This window comes from Vanessa cardui, chromosome 21 (assembly GCF_905220365.1).
Source record: "Vanessa cardui chromosome 21, ilVanCard2.1, whole genome shotgun sequence".
NCBI lineage: Eukaryota > Metazoa > Arthropoda > Insecta > Lepidoptera > Nymphalidae > Vanessa > Vanessa cardui.
In genome coordinates this window covers 900051-924499 of record NC_061143.1, presented here as the reverse complement: position 1 = coordinate 924499, position 24449 = coordinate 900051, and the positions used below count along the sequence as shown (strand labels likewise).

The window sequence follows — 24449 nt, the reverse complement described above, 5'->3', positions numbered from 1 at the left end:
TGTGCTCGACTTCAAGTCGTTACCGGAATCAATTAAGCATTCATTTTAATACACTGCTCTTTAATACACTAAAGAGTACATTGGTTTGTCATTCGAGATATAGTTCTCCAAGCTTTCATTGTTACACCAGTTTTCCAATAGTTAGCTTTCTGAGCTATATCGTACAACTTATTTTTTATCAAAAGTTTTTTACAAGATAACAACTAAAACAGCCTATAATTTCCCACTGCTGGGATAAGGCCTCCTCTCCCTTTGACAAGAAAATTAGGAGCATATCTACCACGTTGCTCCAATGCGGGTTGATGGATTCACATGAGGCAGAATTTCTCTGAAATTAGACACATGCTCCCCACGATGTTTCCCTTAACCGCTGAGCTCGCAATGAATTATAAACACAAATTAAGCACATGAAAATTCAGTGATGCTTGCCTGGGTTTGTATTATTGATTAAGATGTATTCTTTCCCATCTCTTAGCTGATAACTTGCAAATACTTTTGGTACTGATTGGATTCTTAATGCAATTTGCTGTCGAAACGCTTGGCCCTTGGAGTAGTGGTGCAAAAAGCTTCATCAAAAGTATAACACCTCGCCTCATTGCCTCCACTCGTGACAGGAGGGCTCGTTCGTTTTTTGCCCAGAAGATCGGAATTGCGATTCAAAGGGGAAATGCTGCTAGCATTCTTGCCACCATTGCACGCGGTCAAGATTTATACTGCAACTAGTTTTAGTTCATATTTGTATGTATATATATTTAAGCATTTAATGTTGTTAATTCTTATGTTAATAAAATATGAGACAATATGAGACAACATCACATACATTACTCTGATCCCAATGTAAGTAGCTGAAGCACTTGTGTTATGGAAATCAGAAGTAACGACGGTACCACAAACACCCAGACCCAAGAAGACATAGACAACTAATGGTAATCTACATCGACTCGGCCGGGAATCGAACCCGGGACCTCAGAGTGGCGTACCCATGAAAACCGGTGTACACACCACTCGACCATGGAGGTCGTCAAAAATAATAACACGATCTTTACAAAAAAAAAATGCAAGGTCCTGTATGATAGCTTTGTGTGTGCAAAGGCACGTCGGCGCGGGCCGGGCGCGTAATGGGCGGCGAGGACGGCGAGCGCGGCGAGTGGTGCTGGCAGGTGGCGCTCATCAACTCGCTCAACCAGTACCTGTGCGGCGCCGCGCTCGTGGGCACGCAGTGGGTGCTCACCGCAGCGCACTGCGTCACCAAGTACGGAAACGTTCAGTTCAAATCAAATCAATGATATTCTAATAAACAGATATGTTATATCCATACTAAACAACAGAAGTGTGCCGCGCCGAGGACCGTTTATTTTACATTTCGTTACAAGTAAAAAGGATAGCTTGATAAAAACAATAAGTAAAAGGGATAACTAGATGTTTTAATTACGCAAAACGTATTACTACGTAATTATGATGTATTATAACGTATTACTACGTAAAACGACTAAAGGCAAACGTTCCAATTGGGACGTTTTCTAGTCTTCACTTTTTGCGCGTTGATAACATATATATTTACTAAAACATCATTGGTTCAAATCAAATCAATTTTATTGAAGTAAATTTCACAATAAAGCGTTTTTGAATCGTCAATAATAAATACTACCACCGTTTCGGAAAGCAGCTTCTAGCGATAAGAAACGGCAAGAAACTCGCCTAGTTGCTCTTTTCATATAAACAGATTTACAATGTTATTTACAGTAATTAGTATCCTATGATGGAACCTAGCCTATCTTCAGGCGTTTCTCTTTTAAAGTTCAATCAAAACCATTACGTAAAAGTAAATTACACGCTGCTAGGAAGATGGTACCTTTTCGATTGTCAAATTTAAAGGCAATTGACTCAAAACGGTAGTCTTAATATATTCCCTATATCAAAATATAAAACCACTAGCAGTTACCCGTGGCGTTGCTCGTAAAAGTTGAATATATTGACAGATTAACTGAAAACTTTGCTTTAATTCTAGACATTTTTGTGTACCACATTGTCATGTATTTAATTTCATGTATACCTAAAAAATTACAGACTTCATACCTATACGCATTTCACCCCCAGTGGGGGTGAAATGGGTATATGAATCAGTTAGCCAGGATATGTTATTTTACATATATACATAGACGTATACTATACTATATAGTTTTATATAGTTACAATACAACTTAGATGTAGCATCGGCAAAAACCGTAAAACCGATCACATCCGAATTGAGTACGCTATCCTATTAATATTTATTTCTTATGGGAAACTTTACATAAACGTAATAACTTGTAATATCATATGACCTTATATATTCGTCAATTCGACACGTCGATTTTCATGCACTTTTACGGATTGAATTGACGCGAGAATCTATAGGGACGAATAGCGTCGAATGGTCGATAGGGAGCTGTTTCTATTGGTTGTATAAATCTACAGGCTACATCTAAGTTGTGTCGTACTATACATGTATACAAAAAATAATAATAAAACGTATATTCCAGTATTGTTCGCTCTGGTGATGCAATTTACGTGCGAGTTGGTGACCACGACCTGACCCGGAAGTACGGGTCGCCAGGCGCGCAGACGCTTCGTGTCGCCACCACCTACATTCACCACAACCATAACAGCCAGACCTTGGACAACGACATCGCACTCCTCAAGCTCCATGGAAAAGCTGAACTTAAAGAAGGTGAGGGGTTCACGTTTAACGTTAATATACTATTGATTATCATGAGTATTTATTATACAGGTTGATTTGTAGAAGGTCCAACAAATCTGGTGTTTGGAAAGTACGTAAAATTTCGGTGAAAATCGAAAAATTAACAAATAAAATTCTTTAAAAAAAAAATAGATGGGATTTGACTTAATTCGGCCAACTTGTATTCTTAAAATGGGCCCCCAAACACGCCCTTGATTTGTCGGACCCTCTACAAAACATCCTGTATAAGACAAAAGTTCTTTACTTACCATATAGTTACCCTATATTGTAAACATATAAATTGTAACATAGTACTAAGACATATGTAGATATGCCTTAGTAATAGGATGCCCTAGATTATGATATTACTGCCACACGTGTATCCTCCAACGCGCATTGGAACAGCGTGGTGGAATATGTTCCAAACCTTCTCCTTAAAAGGAGAAGAGGCCTTAGCCCAGCAGTGGGAACTTTACAGGCTGTTACAGTTTACATTCAATTCTTGCCTTTGCCTGAACTAAAACCTATTTTCTGATAAAAGAAAAACCAGAATAACAGGAACACATACACAACCTCGTTTTATACCTTCGCTGCGTTGTTGCAGGCGTGTGCCTCGTGTGCCTGCCGGCGCGCGGGGTGAGCCACGCGGCCGGAAAGCGCTGCACCGTCACCGGCTATGGATACATGGGCGAAAGTGAGTCAAGGAATACCTATAGAAGCTGCACATACATTAACCACGTCATGTGGGAGATAATACTATAATTATAAAAGTTACATGACACTATCGTCAATTCTATTATACAGAATTTATTAATATAAGAATTAACAACATTAAATGCTTAAATATATATATACAAATATGAACTAAAACTAGTTACTGTATAAATCTTGACCGCGTGGAATGGTGGCAAGAATGCTAGCAGCATTTCCCCGTTGAATCGCAATTCCGATCCTCTGGGCAAAAAACGAACCTGTAGATAGATATACTACTATATAAAATCTATCTCTCTTTTCTATACTTAATATTATAAATGTCAAAGGAAATTTTGTCTGTCTATCTGTCGCTCCTTCACGACCAAACCGCTGAACCGAATTTTATGAAATTTTAACTCCAAGAAAGGGCATAGACTTTTTTGCCTAACATATGACAAACTGACCCCCTAAAAGGCGATCGAAGCCGCAGGCAACAACTAGTTACTTTTACAGCAACGTGCAATCATAGCTTAGTAGTCACGGCTAATATACTAAATCTTTGAATATAACATTACTAATTAAATCAAAATAAACTTTATTCAAGTAGGCTTTTACAAATACTTCTGAATCGTCATTTTACAATTAAGTGAAGCTACCACCGGTTCGGAAAGTAGATCCTACCGAGAAGAACCGGCAAGAAATTCAGTAGTTACTCTTTTTTAACATTTAAAAATTACAAAGTCATGTTAGTTAAATACAATTATTTAAATTAATATATCCTGCTTGGAAGTCAACAGGTATTAATTCCACGCTTTTTTATCATCTATGAAATATTGTATCGAATAATATGCTTTTTCTACCAATGTATTTTTTACAAACGATTTGAATTTACGGCACGGGAAGTTAAAAAAGAAGTGCCGCATCTGTTTACATAAATGATTTACTTAATATCGTTATCAATTTTCCCCCTTCCCAATACTAAAATAACTCCATATGTCAAATAAGAAAATAATCATATGTTCTGGTCTACGATGGTCATTAAACTTTTTTTATAATATAGCCGGCCCGATTCCACTGCGCGTGCGCGAAGCTGAGCTGCCGATCGTCAGCGACGCTGAGTGCATCCGCAAGGTGAACGCGGTCACCGAGAAGATATTCATCCTGCCGGCGAGCTCGTTCTGCGCCGGCGGCGAGGAGGGAAATGACGCGTGTCAGGTTAGTACAGCATCTATTTAGCTATCTCTTGTCTGTACACTGGCTCAAACCCTCCAAACCGGAACATAACATAACAACAACACAATAGTTACATAGGACGGTAAAAACTGATATGTACTTATAAAATGCAGCTGGTGTATTTAAGGCGTCAACAATAGCCTGTAATTTTCCCAAAGCTGGGCAAAAGCCTCCTTTCCCTTTGAGGAGAAGGTTTGGAGCATATTACACCACGCTGGTCAAATTCGGCTTGGTAAATTCACATGTGACAGAATTTCGTTGAAATTAGACACATGCATCTTGACGATGACTTCCTTTACCACGAGCACGATTTGAATTACAAAAACAAATTAAGCACATGAAATTCAGTGGTGCATGCCTGGGTTTGAATCCGCTACCATCGGTTAAGATATACGCGTTATAACCACTGGGCCATCTCGGTTCTTATAATAAGATGTCATGACGTGCTGATATTTGATAATCAACAATATCACGTATATGCTTATGCTTATTCTTATCTTTTATCTATTTATATATTATTCCAGGGTGATGGCGGTGGTCCGCTGGTATGTCAAGATGATGGCTTCTACGAATTAGTCGGCCTCGTATCTTGGGGCTTTGGTTGTGGACGACGCGACGTGCCTGGAGTATACGTGAAAGTATCCGCATTTATTGGTTGGATTAACCAAATTATATCCGTCAATAATCTTTAAGCCAATCAAAATGTCGTAAAATGAAGTAGACAATCTCTTTGGATTCAACAACTTTGTAGCCCTACGGGAGAGTCGCCTTATCTACCCTTGGGCTTTGGTTGTTTTTTTAAGGAATAGGTATATTAGTTATTTATATTTAAAAACACAAATTTGAAAGTGGAGTAGGAATAAATTTGCCATTATATATGTCATTATTTATTCTTTGAATGTAATGTCACTGTTCATTTATGTAGTTAACAATTAATGCTGCAATATTTACTTGGTTTCAGTATTTTTAGTCAGTTCTATTATTTGGCAACATAGTTTAAACAAATAAGTACTTAATATTAAAGAATTTAATTCAAAAGAAAAGATCATTTTTGCACATTTTTAGCGTGCTTAAATTTGAATGCAACGTTAATACTTAAACAATGTTCGAGTTAAATATTTGGCGCAAAAACGCATTTACCACTGACAGTCACGTCTACAGTGTTGCATGCGTTTTATTTTAATTATATATAACGAAAAGTTTTGAAAATATTCCAATTCTACGCGTTTATTTTAATTTAATGAGATTGTTTACTTCATTTTACTGTCGGTGTTAGTTTATTTATGCGCTTGCATTAACTTTTTTTATTAATTGATTGTTTAGGAATTGGACTACTTTTTTGTTTTTTTTTTTTTATTATTTAAAATAAAATGAATGTTTAATTATTGAACAATCACTTAAACAAATTTACTGCAAGCGCATATTTCAAAATTCGGCTCAGAAAGTAGCGGTTGGCTTTCCTTTTTTGTTTGAATTATATTGATCGTGTCTTATTTTTGGTGCATAAAATTATGAGAAAATATCAAAGGAAAGTCTACTTCGATATAAATTAATTTATTATGGTGGCATTATTTTAAAAAACTTAATTTATTTAGGGTACGTATTTCAGAAATTATATTTCCATATTTAAAAAGTTCCCGTATTACGTTTTATGTACTACATTTAATTTTGTATTTAAGTATAGAAGAAATATTTCTTTTATATTGAAACATTTATTTCCTTGTTTTATTTTTAAATGAGGTGAAATGTAAATAAATACTATACTTTTTTTAGTTTTAGATAATTTATTTTTCTAGTTTTATTAGTTAAATAAAAAAAACATACATTTATTTTCCCACCATTTTTATACTTTCACACTTAAGAAAATTTAAATCGCGTTGATTTAATTTATAAACCGCTTTTATAACTGCTTTTATTAAGTCCTGATGATTTTGTTTCAAACTATTTAATCGAAAAAAAACTTTACCATGCCTGTTGTACCCCCTAGTCTAATTCACTTAGTGCGCGACAAAAAAACGAAAAATGGCGCCAATTTTGAAATATTTTTTTAAAGAAATATGTTCTAAAGATCTTGTATTCAATTTTTGTTTACCTCGATACCTTGATATAGCAACACAACAATTTTACAATGTATTTTTTTTATTATAATGGCTATGGTACTAAGACTCGATATAACTACGAAACATGTAATGATACTGTAAAAATATTGAAATATATTTATTTAGCTCTATTTATAATGATGTAAATATATTGTGTATGTTTTAATAGATTTTAAATTATCAAATGCACTTAAATATTTAAGTGTAATAAAACGCATTTATAATTTATTATAGAAGTGAAACTTTGGATACGAAACTAATTGTATTTCAGCAACATAAATCTATGTGTCACGAATTATTCGTTTCTGAAGCAAAAAGTTTCATTTCTATCACGTGTACTGAACGCACGCGCTTTAATTTATTTTTTGAGTAATAAAAATAGTTATGCATTTTGTAAAATGTAATTATATTTGCTAATAAATTATAATAAGATGACTTTTTTTATATCATATCCTACGTGTAAATTACACAAACATTTTTTATTAACTACTTTCGATTAAAAGTGAGAAAACCTTGATTTCAATTATAATAACTTTATTAATTGTTTTTTACGACTTATATAATTAGGAAAATTCATTTCAATGATATTCGTTTCATACGTCACCAATTAATCACTTATTCTATTAAATATTAAGAGGCACTATTCATTTTATTATTAATACATTTATCGTCATAACTCGTATTTTTGACATCTTATTATTAATTAGTATTAAAAAATAATACCAATCAAAATAATTCCTTAGCGTTTGAAAATAAAAAATGGCAACACTTAGTATATGGCAATTTCCAATATATTATCAATGGGCAAATAAATGGGTTTCGAACGCATCATTTATGGTAAAGTTCAAGTCTCTAAAATGTCTATGTTTCGGTTATTACTAACAAAAACTTGTGTTGTTCAAAGTATATAAAATTCCTGTTCCGCGAATCTAATATCAATTCTAGAATAATAATCAGTTTTAAATAGTATATTACTTGTTATTATAAACACAGTGTAAGTTGGTTATTTATTAGTGTTGTGTTTTGTTCTGAAGGTAACAAACTAAATTTTAAAAAGTGTTATTATTTAAATGTAATTTACCAAAAACTTAAAGTTATGGAGAGGTTAATGGAGTAAAATGAACCTTACTAACTTTACATAGTTTAGGTTCATATTACTTTAGGCATATTTAAATTAATGACAGGCCAATCTATACCTACTTGAAGCTATATTTTGGTATTAAGTTACTTACTAAATTATATATTTAGACACATATATTTAGATATAAAATGTCTTAACCTTAAAATAATAAAAAACAGACTGTTATTCACAAATACAGTGGAGCAAAAACGTAAAATGAAACTCAATCAAACATATGAAATCAAATGTTTTTTAGCTTGAATGAAATTTACATAAACTTTAACAATAAAATGGATCTCAGATGGCCCAGTGTTAAGAACTCATGCATCTTAACCAATGATTTTGTGTTCAAACCCAGGCAAGCACAACTGTATATATGTGCTTAATTGCGTTTATAATTCATCTCATGCTCGGCGGTGAAGGAAATCATTCTGAGGAAACCCGCATGTGTCTAATTTCATTGAAATTCTGCCATATGTGCATTCCACAAACCCGCATTGGAACAGCGTGGTGGAATATGTTCTAAACCCTCTCCTTAGTGGGTGAGGAGGCCTTAGCCCCTTCTTGCAACTTACTCGCACTTGTAACAGGCTTGTTTTTTTATGTAGGATAAAAATACAGACGAATTGATAACCTCCTTTTTGACATTGGTTGAAGAACCGTGAGCCTTCTTTGTTCTTGAGTCTCTTAATTACAGTAGAATTGACCAAGCCAAATTCTCAATGCCATCCCTTACTGCTAATTTCCATGACTCTATTTAGTGATTATATAGTATTTGAGTATTTGTACTCACAATCCAAAACATCACTCCCTCAATTTCAGTTAACACTTGTTATTATTATGTGATAATTACAATACAGTAGAGAATTAAGCTGGTTAACGGCTGTTATTAGGCATTTGGATAATCAAAAATCTAGATAATCAAATGTAATAATAAGGTTTTGTGCATATGTAGTGCATAAAGTGTGTTTATTAAATTTGAACTATAGAGGTTCCATTTTTGATACACTACTACAGATGTGCTGACTCAAAGATAGCTATCATTAAGAGCTGGTTACAAACTTGGTGAGTAAGTATTGTATCAGCTTTTTGTTTTTATCCCTTAAAAGAGTTACTAAATGTAAATAAAAGAAGTAACTTTAATAAAATAAATATTTATTTTGAACTAAATCTAATGATTTAACAATTAAGTGCATTTTACTGCATTTTTAGTTTGTTATCACTTTATTTTTTTGTGTTTAACTATTAATATCGAGCTTCGTAAGGCATAACATCACTCCTGGCAATTTTACTTATAGCCATGTATTGTTGTGGAAGGTAAATTTCTTTACCTTTTAATTTGCACTCTATTGCACTGTGTACCGAATCACAATCCATGTGAGTATGGCCTTTTTCCAGGGAAATCATTGCTAAATGTAATAAAGCATTGCTTAAGGTTAAGGTTAACCTTTTGCGGTTTTGAGCACAACAACCACCAGAATATAAAATCACAGGCAATAATTTCTGACTCAAAACCTTCTCTAATGGTCTTCAAGCGTGCTATTTGACTCATCTAACCAATAACACATTACTTCCTTAGTTGCTATAGTGTATAATGTAAAATTATGGACGCATAATTTAGTTTTATAGTAAACTGCACAAGGTGGAAGATATGGGGCCAATTTTACCGATTCAACATCCTGTGTGAACACGTGACAAGCTCCGGACTGTGCAATTCCTTTGTCAGTCTTGTCAATTTTTCTCTTTCCTGGCTCTTCTTTCTTCAGAACATGTTGAGCATGTTCTTCATCCGTACTGTTTCCAGTTTTATGACTTCAACAAACATCGAATTGATCTTTCTTTGGGTGGAATTGGCTCAGATTGAGTTTCAAAAATAATTTGTCAAATAATTTACGGCCAAGGCATTATCTACCCTCTAATTCACAATTATCTTTATATGTGTTATAGAGCTGTGTTATGAGAGTCGAGATGGCCAAGTGGTTAGAACGCGTGCATCTTAACCGATGATTGCGGGTTCAAACCCAGGCAAGCACCGATGATTCATGTGCTTAATTTGTCTTTATAATTCTTCTCGTGCTCAGCGGTGAAGGAAAACATCGTGAGGAAACCTGCATGTGACAAATTTCATAGAAATTCTGCCACATGTGTATTCCACCAACCCGCATTGGAACAGCGTGGTGGAATATGTTCCATACCTTCTCCTCAAAAAGGGAGAGGAGGTCTTTAGCCCAGCAGTGTGAATTTACAGGCTATTGTTATTGTTGTGTTATAGAGCTGTGTCATGTTCGTGAAAATTGGTTATAAATATTCTCGTGATGTTTTAGCACGACAGTAATGCAACGGCATCTTTGGAAGATCAGCTAAAAATTTTTCAACGTATTTGTGGTCTTCAATTTTCTCTGGATTTCTGCGATTACTGGTTGAAGTAGATAAATCGGGAGGCATAGCACAATCGGTTTTTTTCAACAAATATCTGATAAACCAATCTTTAATTCCTAGAGTGGCCAAGTACTTTTTGCAGGCTTGGTGACTTACGTTATCAATCGTCAAAACGTAAGTTCTACTATCAGTTCTTTTGGATGATTCTGGATTTTTTGTAATTTTCTTTGGTATTTTATTAAAGTGAGAAGTTATAAATGATCTTCGCTGCTCCCAGTTCATGTTCTTCCAGAAATTTTCAAACAAATGTTTCCGCTGTTCTTCGTTTATGTTGTCACATGACCTGAGTTTAGATGGGCGTTTTTTTTAACTGCTAGATCTATTTGAAAATGACATTAAAATGTTTACTTTAATATTTTTGGTAATTCTAGGTTTATTTGTGAGATAAATTTAATATATTTTTCTAGAAATGTATTTCTTTTATATTATAACCCATATTTTAAATAATATAAAAGGAAATAGTAACTTAGGTACGATTTTTGGTCATGACCGTTACCGAAGAATAAACTGCTCCAGAAATAAAATTGAATTTATGATCGGGCTTCAAATGATGTGTATTTGTTGTTAATATGATGCCTATCAATAAAACCCAAAATTTCAGTTAAATGTATGAAAGATTTGCATTAGTTATTGGAAAAAAAACTGTCATAACCGTTACCTTTTACTAAAATGCGGACGTATCTTTTTTAAATCATTAACAACTAGTGATCGATCTAGAATACCATACCAAAATTAAACTAAAAATGTATTTGTTTTAAAAGTGTTAATAAATATATTCAAATTATTTTAAGAAAGTATGGAAAAATCGTAAAAAACTATTTTAATTTTCGAGGGACAGTCACGTATACCAGACTAACCAGTAACGGTCCTGACATAGTAAAATTGAGGGCACAACATCAAATTTTTTTTTCAATATCAAATTTTAATTAATAATTAAAAGTACCTACTTAAGTTTTCTAAGGCACATAAGTTTACCACAGATCATATACCTAATCAACAACTTGACATTTCAGTGAACAATGTCTTATAAAATTGGCCTAATTAGAACAAAAAACCAAAATAACACAGTTTTTCAACATAAATAGAAGAACAAAAATAAATCTACTGTAGGAAATCTTCTACAAAAATAATTATTTACACAAAGGAACTTTCTTTTCGATTTCTTCAAGCGAACAAATTGCTACTAAAAATATTGTTTACGTATACCTATGTTATTATAGAAAGTAGCACATAATTTTAATAAGGTACTTTGAAATGGCACAATAATTGTTTGTACTTATTATCTATAAAACAACAGTCTTCCTTAATACCTATTAAACAACAGTTTCAAATCTTTAAAACAATTAAGTCTTTTCATTATTAAATCAGATAATCTTATTCAATAAAATATATTAACTAGTCTTACAACAACAACATCAACAAGAAAGTAGCTTTAATAAAAAATATCCAAGTTTGAATGCTATACCTTAAATTTCACTAGTTGAGAATAATATATAGGTATATCCATTTTTTATAGGTAGGCTAGGCAATGTTTAGCTTTACCTATCACTCATACAATATTCACATTCATCTGTGACATAATGATCATATATAGAAGAATCACAATTATAACACCAAAAATTTACTTCTTGTAGCAGTACCTTAATATCTTTCTTGGTCATTGGTAGGCAAAAATGGTATGGTCTGTACCCTTGTATAACATATTCATCACAGTTGCGACACTTATTGGTAATAATTAAATGTGTTTCGTCCCATGGCCACCTCAATCCATAGTGATAATATTGCAGTAGATCCTCCTTCGTTAATATTTTGTCGATATCCACTACAATAACCATTTTTGAGAGTTTACTACTAACAGCAATCAACTCTCAACAGAACCCTGATTCCTGACAAGAATAGCTCGTTCAACCTGCAAAAGTAAAACATATATAGAGTTAATGAAAACATTTTACCCATAACAAAACAGTATGAGAGTAAGCCTAACTACCTTAATCGCTGTCTCCCAAGCACTTATCACACAAGTAATCAATAGTTAAAACCCCACCAACGCACTCGTCGCAGAAAAAATGATTGCAGGTCATACATTTTGCCTTTTTGCTCAGTATTGAACAATCACAGCCACAACAAGTTAGGAATTTGATATTCTTTTTTGGTACAGTTGCATTACTCTTTGTAATTTTTTTTGGTACACGTTTGTCCTCCTTTTTGCTACTTAATATATCGTGCTTCGTAGAATTTGGTACTGGATAATATGGTTTATAGGTATTATCTGGCAAAACATCCACAGTCTTGATTATTTCTGGAGAATTTGACTTTGGGTCAGGTAAAATATGTATAGGCATTAAATTAACGTCTATCAAATCTAAATCTGCATCAAAAGGCAAATTCAGGTTTTCTGACGCAATACCCATTGTATCAACTTCATTTAATAACCGGGTGGCTGGTATAATATCCGAGGAGACGTCTTCTATAGGCAAATCCAAGGTTCTTGCTGTAATTTTCGGTTAGGATACTTCGTTATCAGGTAAGTTGGAGGTTACTGGTTGTAAAATGTCTTTAATTTCGGTAATCGATCTGACGCAGTGAGTTTTCAAGGCAAAGCAGCTGCATACGCCTTTAAGTTCTGAGCAGAAACAACTAATATCCCTGTAGTACAAGATACCGTCTCCTTTTGTAATTACTTGATGAATTTGCATGGTTCCCACCAATGCCGTGATATTATTTGGTATCATCGAAACAATGTTATTTATTACCTTGTCCTCGATTAACCAGACTTTCACAGTTTTCATACAGGCCTTTAAAATATGGTAAGCATCGGAAGCGTCTCTAATATCTTTTCCAAAGCAAACTTGTCGATCTAAAGCTCTTTTTACCGATCCACCTATCCCATCGGCAACTACTTTACCATGGCCACTTTCGAAGAATGACCATGTCACATGCTCGAGTTCCAGCGTTTGAGTGAACAGGTCAATCAAATAGAAGTTATTTTTTTGCCTGTACTGTGACGTGGGGCCATCAGAAAAGAAATGTATAATTGTTACTTGAAACTCATCCCTTATCATATTTAGTACAGGCAGTAAATGTGCCCAAATAGCTGGTGGTTGGTGCATGTTGTTATGGGATATAGTACAAAATGATTGTGACATCTCGTGAAGGTATACCATTCCGGTGTGAAGCGTTATCTGGCCTTTAGAGGCACCAAAATGCATATTTTGTATTTCTTCGCTTAATTTGGTCTCATAATTCTCTGAGAAATCACATATTACCACTTCGTTCTTTTTCAGATTATTTATTATATGTTGGTATTTTTCTTGTTGGTGAATATTATTGAAATAATGTTTCTTGAAAGGTTTGAGGTCGTTTTTAAAGTCTTGTAATAACTTATTAATGGTTCCGTTTTTCTCTGCTTTCACTGTTTTCCTTGTTATCTTTTCTGTAGTTACTGATCCTTCTGTTTTGGAGTACTTAAGATTAATTGTCTCCCATTGATACCAGGTAGCATTTTGATTTAATTGCACATTCACATCATATATAACAGGAATATTTTTGCATTTCGTGCATTTACCATGCATGCATTCAAAAGATTTCAAGTCACATGTTTGTGTTGCAAGTATTTCTTTTAAATTGGTGTTTTCAAGTACAAAATTTTTTTAAACATGCTAACTTCAGTTCTATATTATTATGCTTAACACATACGCATGTATTTCTGGATCTTAAGTGTGGTATCAAAACATAAAATGGTTTGTACTTATAGAAAGTGGTAAATTTATATTTTCAACCTTCGTTTTTATACTTCTCATAGAGGTTCTGTATGGTGTTCAGTAAATACCTTATCTGCTGCTTGTCTTTGTTATATGTGCGACATTCTTTTTTCCCAGCCGTACAGCGGCTAACATCGTCCCTGACGTAAAATTTACTATTTCTTCAGGTACAAGACTAGCATTCTCCGGCGTCGGTTTCTTGATTTTTCCTTTTAAGCCGATTAATTTGGCTACGTAAGATTGTACTTTGGCATTTGTAATTAATCTTTTTAGTATTGCTTTTTGGGAGCGTTGTTCACAAAGGTTGTAAGTTTTTTTCATTGTATCTTCTAGAACTTCTTCTCGTGCTATCATTTTTTGGATTATACTCTCTCGCTTTTTGATCTGTTTTTCTGCATCTAATTTTAATCTATAGTTTTTTTTTTCAGTTTTTCGCATAAAGTTTGAAGTTTTTTTATCCGTTTTTCTTTTTTCTTAGACTCACTGCTTAATTTAGAGCACTTGGATCTTAAATATTTCACTTTGGAAATTACGGCCTTGTTATCATTTTTATTTAATTATTTAGTCTCTTCTTCTTTTAATTTGATTTCCGTTGCAGTCGGTTTTTGTTTTTTATCACGTTGCTTACGTTTCTGTTCTGCCCACTGATCTCTCTGACTTTTTTTTCCGTAGCATTTAATTCCGAAATCTTTTTTCGCTTACGTTTAAGTCTTTCTATATCCTTCTTACGATACTCTTCATATTTTTGAGGATCATTTTTTATGCGTGCTCTGTACCGCTGCATTTTTTCTGCGGCGGTAAGTGCCATTCTGATACCTAAACATAAAATCCATTCTCTAAATAACATTTAGGAATAGTCAAATTTTATTAGTACTTTCAGTAAGAATTTATCTCAGTGTGCCCACATACTAATACTGTCCTGCCCGTTACTATTTGGTCTGGCTATACGTTACCAGCCATTGGGTAATGGACAGGACGTAACGGTATCACACCTTAGCTTCTTAAGATTAATTTTCATATCTCAAAAACATTTTGATAAGTGAATTGTTCTTGATTACCAAAATCTACAAATAATTTCGTCACGTGGAACTATCATTGCCTTAACATAACATTACAAAAAATCATTTTAGAAACATTTATTTCTGTATTAATAATCGTAAGTCAATAAACTTTACTTTATTCTATAGCTTACCTTACCTCTTAATCTTCCATGAAAACTTCTTGCATAGAACTTTCAGCGCTAAAATTCACATAAAAATTGAATAATCACAGACCGTGAAGTACTTACGCGCGAAAAGTTTGACAGACTAACGACTTGTGCGATGTTGCGAGGCCAACCGACTTGAGCGCTGTCACTATTTTTTGATTTAGGGATTCTGATTGGCTGAAATCTATATCACGTGACCAATGGTTTGATGCGCAATAGGCACCGTGCGTAGCGATGACTCTGCTATCTCGTGACTCATATTCAAAACTTTTACCCTCAATTTCAGAAATTCTACTGTCAAACAACGGAAAATATTTCTGAATTATCGTGTTAATTTTTGATAATTTGAGCTATCGAAATGTATTGTTGTATTTCTAGATGCCGTAATACATCCAAAAACAACTTAAAAACAAAAGACTAAGGCACAGACGTGCTTACATTGTCCTGATAGACCTGCCTTGCATTGACAAATTGATGTTCCTATTGCAATCAAGCTAAAAAGACAGGGATAAAATTTAAAATATAAATAATGGTTTTCTAAAGATATTGTATTAACAATTAATTTAAAAAAAGTACTTACTGTTATCTTAACATCATATACATTTGAAATTTTTGTCTGTGCAACAATTTTTCCAGTTACTACTGTTTCTTGTTCTTGGCCAACTGTTTCTGTGACATCGAAAACATGTTCTGACTCGAATAGCTTCAGGCCTTTTAATACATTTTGACCACGCTGCCGATCATTGTTAATTGGTAAAAAACCATGTTTTATAATTTTGATCATTGTAAAATCCTATTTACAGACTTGACAGCTGCCTGCCTGCCACCAATGTGTCTGGGAAGTTTCTTTTTTTACTCGCACGGTGTCTCTATTGTCGGGATTATAACGCCCTCTATTGTTCCTGCACGGTACTATACGCAGCTACATCCAATGGCATTCGAATGTAAAAATCACCAATTTTCGACTTGAGCGATGTTGTTAGCTAAGGGACGCCCTGTATGTAGATATTGCTTGTGGTTGTTTGCTGTGTACAGGTTGAATGGTAGTGGTGTAGCTTTTTTTGTAGCTTGATTTTCTTGATAGGATGGATTATATTTGATGTTTCCCCCAAGGATAAATGGCGTCTAACTTCAACTAACGGCCGATCACATATTTTACAGTCATTATATGTGCACTAGGAGTAAGGATAAGCTTATAACGCCAAGTTTCCGACTCCGAAAAGTCAATAAATCCTTCTTGTGGCAAGGTATCCGTTTCTATAATAAAATTCAGCAGACATTTTTAAATTTGCCGTTTCGAAAATTCAAATCGTTTGTAAAAAAATACTTTGGTAGAAAAAGCATATTATTCGATACAATATTTTATAGGTGATAAAAAAGCGTGGAGTTAATACCTGTTGACTGCCAAGCTGGATATATTAATGTAAATAATTGTATTTAACTAAGATGACTTTGTATTTTTTAAATGTTAAAAAAGAGTAACTACTTAGTTTCTAGTCGGTTCTTCTCGGTAGAATCTACTTTCCGAACCGGTGATAGCTTCACTTAATTGTAAAATGACGATTCAAAAGTGCTTGTCTACTCGCTACGTGCAAGCCTACTTGAGTAAGTTTATTTTGATTTGATTTGATTTGACTCTCTAACCTATCTAAACTTCTTCGAAGGTCTCGTTTTACTCATCAAACAATGGAACGCTCATAAGTTGTTTTATTTGTTAATAATTATTTTGATAATTAAGAAATAAAACAACTGCAATAAATTATTTAAAAAAAATCGACACACTAATACATAAATAGGAATTCGCTATTATTTTTAACAGTCTATCTAAAATCTACTACTATTGCTACCTATCCAAAGTCAGTAATTAAACGAACAGTTCAAAGTTGGTGTTTGTAAATTTGTGTTTAAGTTTGATTTTTACAAGTGACCCAGAATGAATCAGGTATGTAAGAATGAAATACAGTTATGGTACATTTTTATATGGCGTTTACGTATTGATAGACCTAATTTTTCAGTCAACAAAGGCAGCACCTATGTCAAAAGATGAGACAATGATTTTAGTAAAGCTTGTGGCTGCTAATGAAATAATCAACAGCAAGTCAACCAACGCAACTAACAATAAATTGAAGGAACAGACTTGGCAAACTTTGGCAAGCGAATTTAATTCTTCAGTCACGAGTTTGCCACGTACTCCTTCGCAGTTGCGTTTAAAATGGGAAAACTTAAAGAAATCTGCTCGTAAACGCTGCGCAAACATGAAAAGTACTTTGAATGAGGTGAATGACGCTATTTATAATAGTTAATTAATTTTTTTTTATGGAATATGTTGTCGGACGAGCATATAGGCAACCTGATGGTAAGTGGTCACCATCACCCATAGACAATGACGCTGTAAGAAATATTAATTATTCCTTACATCGTCAATGCGCCACAAACTTTGGGAACTAAGATGCTATTTCCCTTGTGCCTGTAGTTACACTGGCTTACTCACCCTTCAAACCGGAACACAAAAATATTGCGTACTGTTGTTTAACGGTTCAATATCTATTTATTTGTTTTATTGACAACTACATTGATACAACATATATATGAATTACAACTTAGTTTTCCTTCTTAATTATGTTCTTCTTTGTAGTAATTTTTGTATTTCTTGCAGACTGGAGGTGATAAGAATTCTTTTCCACCAGATGAAGTCTTGGACAAAGTCTCTTCAATATTGGGCAATACTTGTCAAAGATTATCTGTGGAATTCGGTGGAGATGCAACCGATAACTCAATAAAAAGTGAAGATGTTGAGAGGCTGGTACCTGAAAATGGGAATGGAAATATTGATAGTGATGGTGATTGTGGTGATAGTGTGTGTCAGGAAGAGGTGTTAAAAAAGGCACAATTTCATGAGACACCTCCCCGAAGACGTAAAAACTTTTATTTAAATAGGGCTAGTGGAAGTAGTATTTTAGGTAATTGGTCGTTATATTATATATTACTTTGTTACATTTCTCTTGCCTTGATCTAATGTGGATGTAATCTTTTACGGTTTGGCCATTATCATTTTTAATTTTTTTACAGTGAAGCGAAAACACAAATTGGATGAAGAAAAATGTAAGGCCCGCATATTCAGGGAAAAAGCTTTAGCCGAATACTTGATTTCGAAAAAGAAAAAAATAGATTTAGAAGTACAGGAAAAGGAGATTCAAATAGCTAAACTTAAGATAGAATTAGAAACCGCTAAATTAGAAAATTTAATATTAAAAGCAGATTTACGTAAATAATAATAGAAATATATTGTTAGTTTTGACTGTTGATTCCTATATAACTGTAAAATATTTATTTATAAGAATAAAATCTGTGATTTTTTTATATCTTGTTATTTTTTATAATTATGGGTTGAAGTAATTATTTATAAGTAATTGCCGTTTGGATATATTTCTTGTGGGAAAATTGTTATGTATACTAAAATATCTTCCAAGTTCACGCTCCTTGCAACACTGTGTGGCACAGCAGCATCTATAATCACAACTATATTTCCTAGTTTTATTCTACAATTTCTCAGTATCTTTTCCAAACTCCAAAGCATCTGCAATGATACCTAAATGATTATTACGTACATTATACAGTAGAATCCGGATACAACGACTTTCAAGGGACCGGCGATATTATGTCGTACTAACCAAATGACGTATACAACAGCAGCCTGTAAATTCCTACTGCTGGGCTAAAGGCCTCCTCTCCCTTTGAGAAGAAGGTTTGGAACATATTCCACCACGCTGTTCCAATGCGGGTTGGTGGAATACACATGTGGCAGAATTTCTATGAAATTTGTTACATGCAGGTTTCCTCACGATGTTTTCCTTCACCGCTGAGCACGAGATGAATTATAAAGACAAATTAAGTACATGAATCAGCGGTAATTGCCTGGGTTTGAATCCGCAATCATCGGTTAAGATGCACGCGTTCTAACCACTGGGCTATCTCTGCTCACTGGGCCATCTCTGCTCTGATGACGTATAAAATGGATATTTACATTTGTATGTAATTATGGATTATAATTGCGAATGTTTGATTTTCCTATTTAGGTACATAAAACATGTTGTAGGAATCAGTTACATATGTTTATTTTAATTATCGTTATATGTACACAAATAAGTAGGACATACCAATGTTTTTTTTTGTTTGATGTATTTTAGGATAAGTGATATTTTGTTATGTCTCGTTGTTTATGTTGTGTGAAAGTAGTGTAATTATTATTATTATTATTATAAATTACAAACATAGTAGGTATTTTGTTAGATCTTCTAAGAAAAATCACTTCAGTCTCATTTTCCAGTTCTCCTATAACTTTGGCTATACAATGTGTATGGAAGGCCCGGGCAAAACGCATATGTTAAGGGAGAGTGATAAAATAAAATACAAGTTCATAATCAATGTAACTCTTTTTACTTTTAATTTGTACTTTGTTTCATAATCTTTGGAAACAGCAATAAAAAAAAATTAAACTCTAACGATTTTGCCTCTTAAATTGAGAAAAAACAAAAAGTATCTATTATCCGTTTTGCCCGACCCCTCCGGGCAAAACGGATATGCCATAAGGGCCAAAAGAATAACATAAAATAAAACAATCAGTCTTCGCATTCATCGCAGAAATAACTTCCAACACCTGCGTATGATGTACAATTTTCGTATGCCCAATTTTGGCACTGACTACACTGAATCCAATCTTCAACAAGCGGTTCAGTATATTTCTCGGCACACACCAAACAAAATAAATCAGCTTTAGTTTTAGCTTTGGAAGATGTCTTTGTCCTTTTAGTTTGGCTGTGACCTGGTAATTCAGTCTTCTTTATCTTATTCTTCTTAATTTTGCTGGAACTTGCTAATTCAGATATATTGGTCTTCTTTTTATTTACTTTTATATATTTAGCAGCTTGCTCAGCTTTAACTGGAGTTGATGTTAATATCTCCGATTTTTGTCTCTTATTTTTGCGATTTGTTTTGGGAGCAGCCATTGTTGGTATGGGTCTGATCTGCAATGGTGTAAGATTTGCTACAGGAGCTTGCAACGGTCCTTGTTCCAGGATTGGATCAGGTATAGGTGTTGTACATTGTTCGGGGTTTTGCTTTGCAGAAAGATCCGTCATCAAATTCTGTGTTGATACAAGGTCTGTGGGAGAGTGGGGTACAACAGATGATGCTGAGTTGCATGGAGTATCATCCAAAGAGCTTTGAGCTTCATTCAGAGGACGATCAGTCATTGTCGAAGTAGCGTAATCTTCATCTCCAAAAACGTTCGGATCGTACGGCCATATTCCTGGTTTCTTAAATCCATTTACTGCTTTCTGGACTGAAGCGCTTTTGACGTATGCTCCTCCGAACAATTTAGCCATGTCATATTGGTTCACAATTCGTCCTGGGTGTGATTTTTGAAATGTATTTATCTCTTGCTCAAAATATTTTTTCAGCGGTCCATACACGGCAACATCCAGTGGTTGCATACGATCTGTGGTGTGGGGTGCAAAAGATAAAAATATAATATTATTTTTCAATGCGAATTCCAAAGCTGGATAATATTTGTGGGACTCATGATTGTCGAGCAGTAGTAGTATCTTCCTGTTTTCGTTTGGACGGACTGTATCAGCGAAAAATTGAAGCCAGTTTAAAAAAGCTTCTCCGTTTACCCAACCATTGTCACTGACTGTAGCTTGCGAGCCCGGAGGAGCGCCATCCAATAGCCTCTCTTGCATTCTTTTTCGGGCAAATATGAAAAAAGGTGGAACATACGTGCCAGCTGCATTACAGCAGCAAATAACAGTGGTAAGTTGACCTCTTTCGGCACTGCTGACTACTCCAACTTGCCTTTTACCTTTTATCGATAAAACTTTTGGCGGTCGACTCGTGCTGCTCTTAACACCTGTTTCGTCCATGTTATAAATTGTAGTCGCATCAAATTTGTATTTTTCTACGAAGTCCCAAAAATTTTTATAAAATAATTCCACCTGAGGCCTGTTGAAACCTCGAGTTCTTGCCAATGATGTCGGTTCGGGTGCTCGTAGGACAATTTCTGGGTGTCGGCGCTTAAACCCAGCAAACCAGTCATCACCATTTGCTTTGCCATTTTTAAACGGATGAGTAATATTATTTTTTCTGGCATACTCAAACACTAGATCTAAAAATTCTGAACGAGTCAATCCAAAGAAAAGACTGTCTAATTTTTTTAAATATGCACACAGATCTTCCTCTTGTTCTGGCGTGAAAACAGGTATATATCTGCCCAATTTTTTCGAGACACTTCCTGATTTTAGGTGTCGATGTAAAGTAGTAAAAGGAATTCCTAATTTTTTTGCGGCAGAATTTATAGATTTTCCTTCTTCTTTAACCAATTTTGTAGCTCGCTCTAGCGATTCTTCTGACCACGATGCTCTCGCAGTTTTTCTTTTATATTTGAATACCATCTGAAAAAGATATCCGAAATAAGTGAACATTCTTTTACCGGGCAATACGGATAACTATTCCTTTTGCCCATATTAGTTTTGCCCACGATGCCATTATTAGGATTCAAAAATGATTCAAATGTTATTTGAAGCTTAGGAAAAAAACTACTATCACAAATTATACTCAAACAAATATGCTGTCGAACAAAAAAAATATTATAAACAAACAAAACATACATAATAAAAAAGTTGATACACATACCTTTGCAAAAATCGTAACAAAACTGCAGAAATTCTTTTTTTTTGTCTCAACAACAAACGAGCACCTGTATTGTTTTAGTCATGGCGTGGCCGAACACGTGCCGGAATCATGGCCGGCAGATCAAAGCGCCATCTATTGCGATTATTTAGAAAAATCGATTATTCTTCTTACCCACATTATGCTTCTTGCCCGGGCCTCCCCTACTAATGACTTTCTAGTTGACTGCACACCTTGGGAATGAGATGATCGCCTCCAGGCTGTTTCAAATAACAAGAATATGTTTATCGTTGTAAATTATAAATTGACATTATAAAAAAAAATCCCGCTGAGTTTCTTTCTGATATATTATATATATATTATACGGCGATGCGAATATTATATTCAGAACCGGTGGTAGATTTTCGACAATCAATAAGAAAGTGTAAACACTTCTATTTTGAATAAAGGTTTTTGACTTTGACAATAAATCCCTTTCCCTTTAACTTGAAATTGAACAATAATAAAATCACCTTCTTTAGACAAACTTTGAAGTGAAGGCAAGCAGTTAGGATCCACCACTGTATAATCATCTTCTTCATCTTCCAATACTGGTTCTTCTTCAGAATAAACACTTATATCATCTTTATTTTCACTGGAATTGTCTTGTAAAACTTTTCTTTTCTTTGTTTTTGCAATTGTCTTTCTCTGTTTTCGTTTATTTTCTTCTCTCATTTGTATTTCATTTTTATTTGGTGTGTCAGCTGCAATCATTGATTTTCCTTTTCGTCTTTGAGTTCTTTCACATTTACGCGGACCCGCTTTAGGTAGCCCTCAGAATTGGAATAGACTTATGAATGTTTTTTTTACAGTAGAAGAGGAGCTACCAGATGCAGTTGCAGTCTGATCCAAAACTGTAGGAGGTTTGATTGAGCAAGAAGCACTAACCGTGGTTTCAGATGACTTTTGTGGTGTTCTAAAGGGTTGTAGTTCACAAACCGACGACATTATAGTTCCATCGCTGCGAGTATTTTGAGAAGCAGGTTGTATAAGTTGATCAACTTGAAGAGAAATAAGATTGGAAAGCTCTAATATTAAGGATAATGGGGTTTTTGATGCATTGTCTCGAAAATGTGTATTAATCTCGTTTTGATTTTTTTCTGTATCGACTTGTTGATCAGTAACTTCGCTAGGAGCAAAATCAAGGTCAGAAAAAACATTTCTGTCGAAGGGGAATATTCTAGTAGCTTTGAATGCTGCGCAAATATTTCCGGGTGTCATAGCTTTCATGTGGGCTTCCCTGACACATCCAGCCACTTCATACATTGAGAAAGTTTTGCCTGGGTTTCGCAACATCCAGCTATCTACAACATTATACGTAGGTTATACGCAGTTTTGAATGGCCCAAAAATTCAGACATCTAATGGCTGAAGTTTTCCTGTTGAATGTGGCGGCACTGATAAAACTGTCACACCATTTTCTTTAGCCAGATTCAAGGCCTCTATGCAAATATGCGACTCGTAGTTATCGTATATGAGCAGACTAGGATTGTCCTTGCTGCTGTTTGAATAACTAATAAAATGCTGCATGGTTTTCACGAACAATTCAGAGTTCATCCAACCGGATGGCGCAGCTTTACCTAAGGTTCCAGTTGGAGCCTCCGCAACCATATGCTGCTTGAAATGAACTCTAGGAAATATAATTACTGGCAGCAAGGCATTGCCCAAAGCGCTGACAATATAACAAGTTGTTGTTAATGTTCCTCGTTCGGCTCTAGTGACTTTAGAAACTTGTCTTTGCCCTTTGGCTGCTAAAACTTTGGCACATTTTTGCACTGTATTTGTTTTGTCTAAATTGAATACTCTGGTGCCAATTTCAAAGAAAGCATGTCTAGTAGGGTGGAGCGAAAATGTATGGAGCAAAAAGAATCGTTTTATCTTAACGGAATAGGGATGAAAAGTTGTCTTATAATATTTAAAACAACTGTACAAAATTTCACTTACCAGTCGCAATATTTTGAGGTGCCCCAAAGGAGATGAAATAAAAAAAAACAAAATTTTCCGTTTATTTACTGCAATATTTTTTTATTTATTTACTGCAAAAATTAAAAATTAAAAAGCAAACTTAAATATCAAACTGTTTTTTCGTATTAAAAGTAGGCATTCGTTTACGCGAAAGCAGTCTCGCTCTAATGAAACCGTCCCTTTTATTATCCCCACAAACTGCATTTGATGCTTCTGTCACCAACTTGATACAGCGCTCTACGGCTTGAGTGTGACATGGAAAATCAATAATCTGACTCATCCTGAGCCCGTTTTTGACCACATCTTTCAAGGTTTCATCAGTAATATTTAAAGTAGGAGGGGGTTCCGTTATCTCGTAATCTCGCCACGTAATAATATCAAATAAATAAAAAATATTGTCAAAAAAATATATTGTCAAAGTGAAATGTCAATGTCATAAACATCCGCAGTCCTTGAGCCTTCTCTGATCTTACTTTGATAATTCTTCG

At 34.3% G+C, this 24449-nt stretch overlaps 2 protein-coding genes across 6 annotated transcripts in view; both read left to right on the top strand.

Moving 5' to 3' along the window:
• LOC124539002 (protein masquerade) overlaps positions 1 to 7153 on the top strand; it is a 34275-nt gene extending 27122 nt beyond the window's left edge. The window contains exons 10-14 of the mRNA XM_047116302.1: positions 1093 to 1252; positions 2523 to 2710; positions 3324 to 3413; positions 4473 to 4627; positions 5170 to 7153. Of these exons, the coding sequence (XP_046972258.1) occupies positions 1093 to 1252; positions 2523 to 2710; positions 3324 to 3413; positions 4473 to 4627; positions 5170 to 5337 (761 nt within the window). The 3' untranslated portion in view covers positions 5338 to 7153. The remainder of the gene's footprint in view (positions 1 to 1092; positions 1253 to 2522; positions 2711 to 3323; positions 3414 to 4472; positions 4628 to 5169) is intronic.
• Positions 7154 to 7554: 401 nt separating this feature from the next.
• Positions 7555 to 18595, top strand: LOC124538909. Of its 5 annotated transcripts, none has more exons than XM_047116168.1 (5): positions 7555 to 7738; positions 17091 to 17213; positions 17287 to 17547; positions 17928 to 18231; positions 18341 to 18595. In XM_047116168.1, the coding sequence occupies exons 2-5, from the start codon at positions 17205 to 17207 to the stop codon at positions 18541 to 18543; spliced, it is 777 nt and encodes a 258-aa protein (XP_046972124.1). In that variant the 5' UTR covers positions 7555 to 7738; positions 17091 to 17204; the 3' UTR covers positions 18544 to 18595. The 5 variants fall into 5 exon arrangements, with proteins under 5 accessions (XP_046972124.1, XP_046972126.1, XP_046972123.1 ...); XM_047116170.1 differs by having other exon boundaries at positions 17273 to 17547; XM_047116167.1 differs by having other exon boundaries at positions 7555 to 7778.
• The last annotated feature ends 5854 nt before the right edge of the window (positions 18596 to 24449 follow it).

Excerpts from the sequence above, each read along its gene's own strand:
- LOC124538909 (XM_047116166.1), top strand. The coding sequence starts at position 17,224 with ATGAAATACAGTTATGGTACATTTTTATATGGCGTTTACGTATTGATA. Across the intron at positions 17,548-17,927 it reads TGAAAAGTACTTTGAATGAG|ACTGGAGGTGATAAGAATTC; the intron begins GTGAATGACGCT and ends TATTTCTTGCAG. Across the intron at positions 18,232-18,340 it reads TAGTGGAAGTAGTATTTTAG|TGAAGCGAAAACACAAATTG; the intron begins GTAATTGGTCGT and ends ATTTTTTTACAG.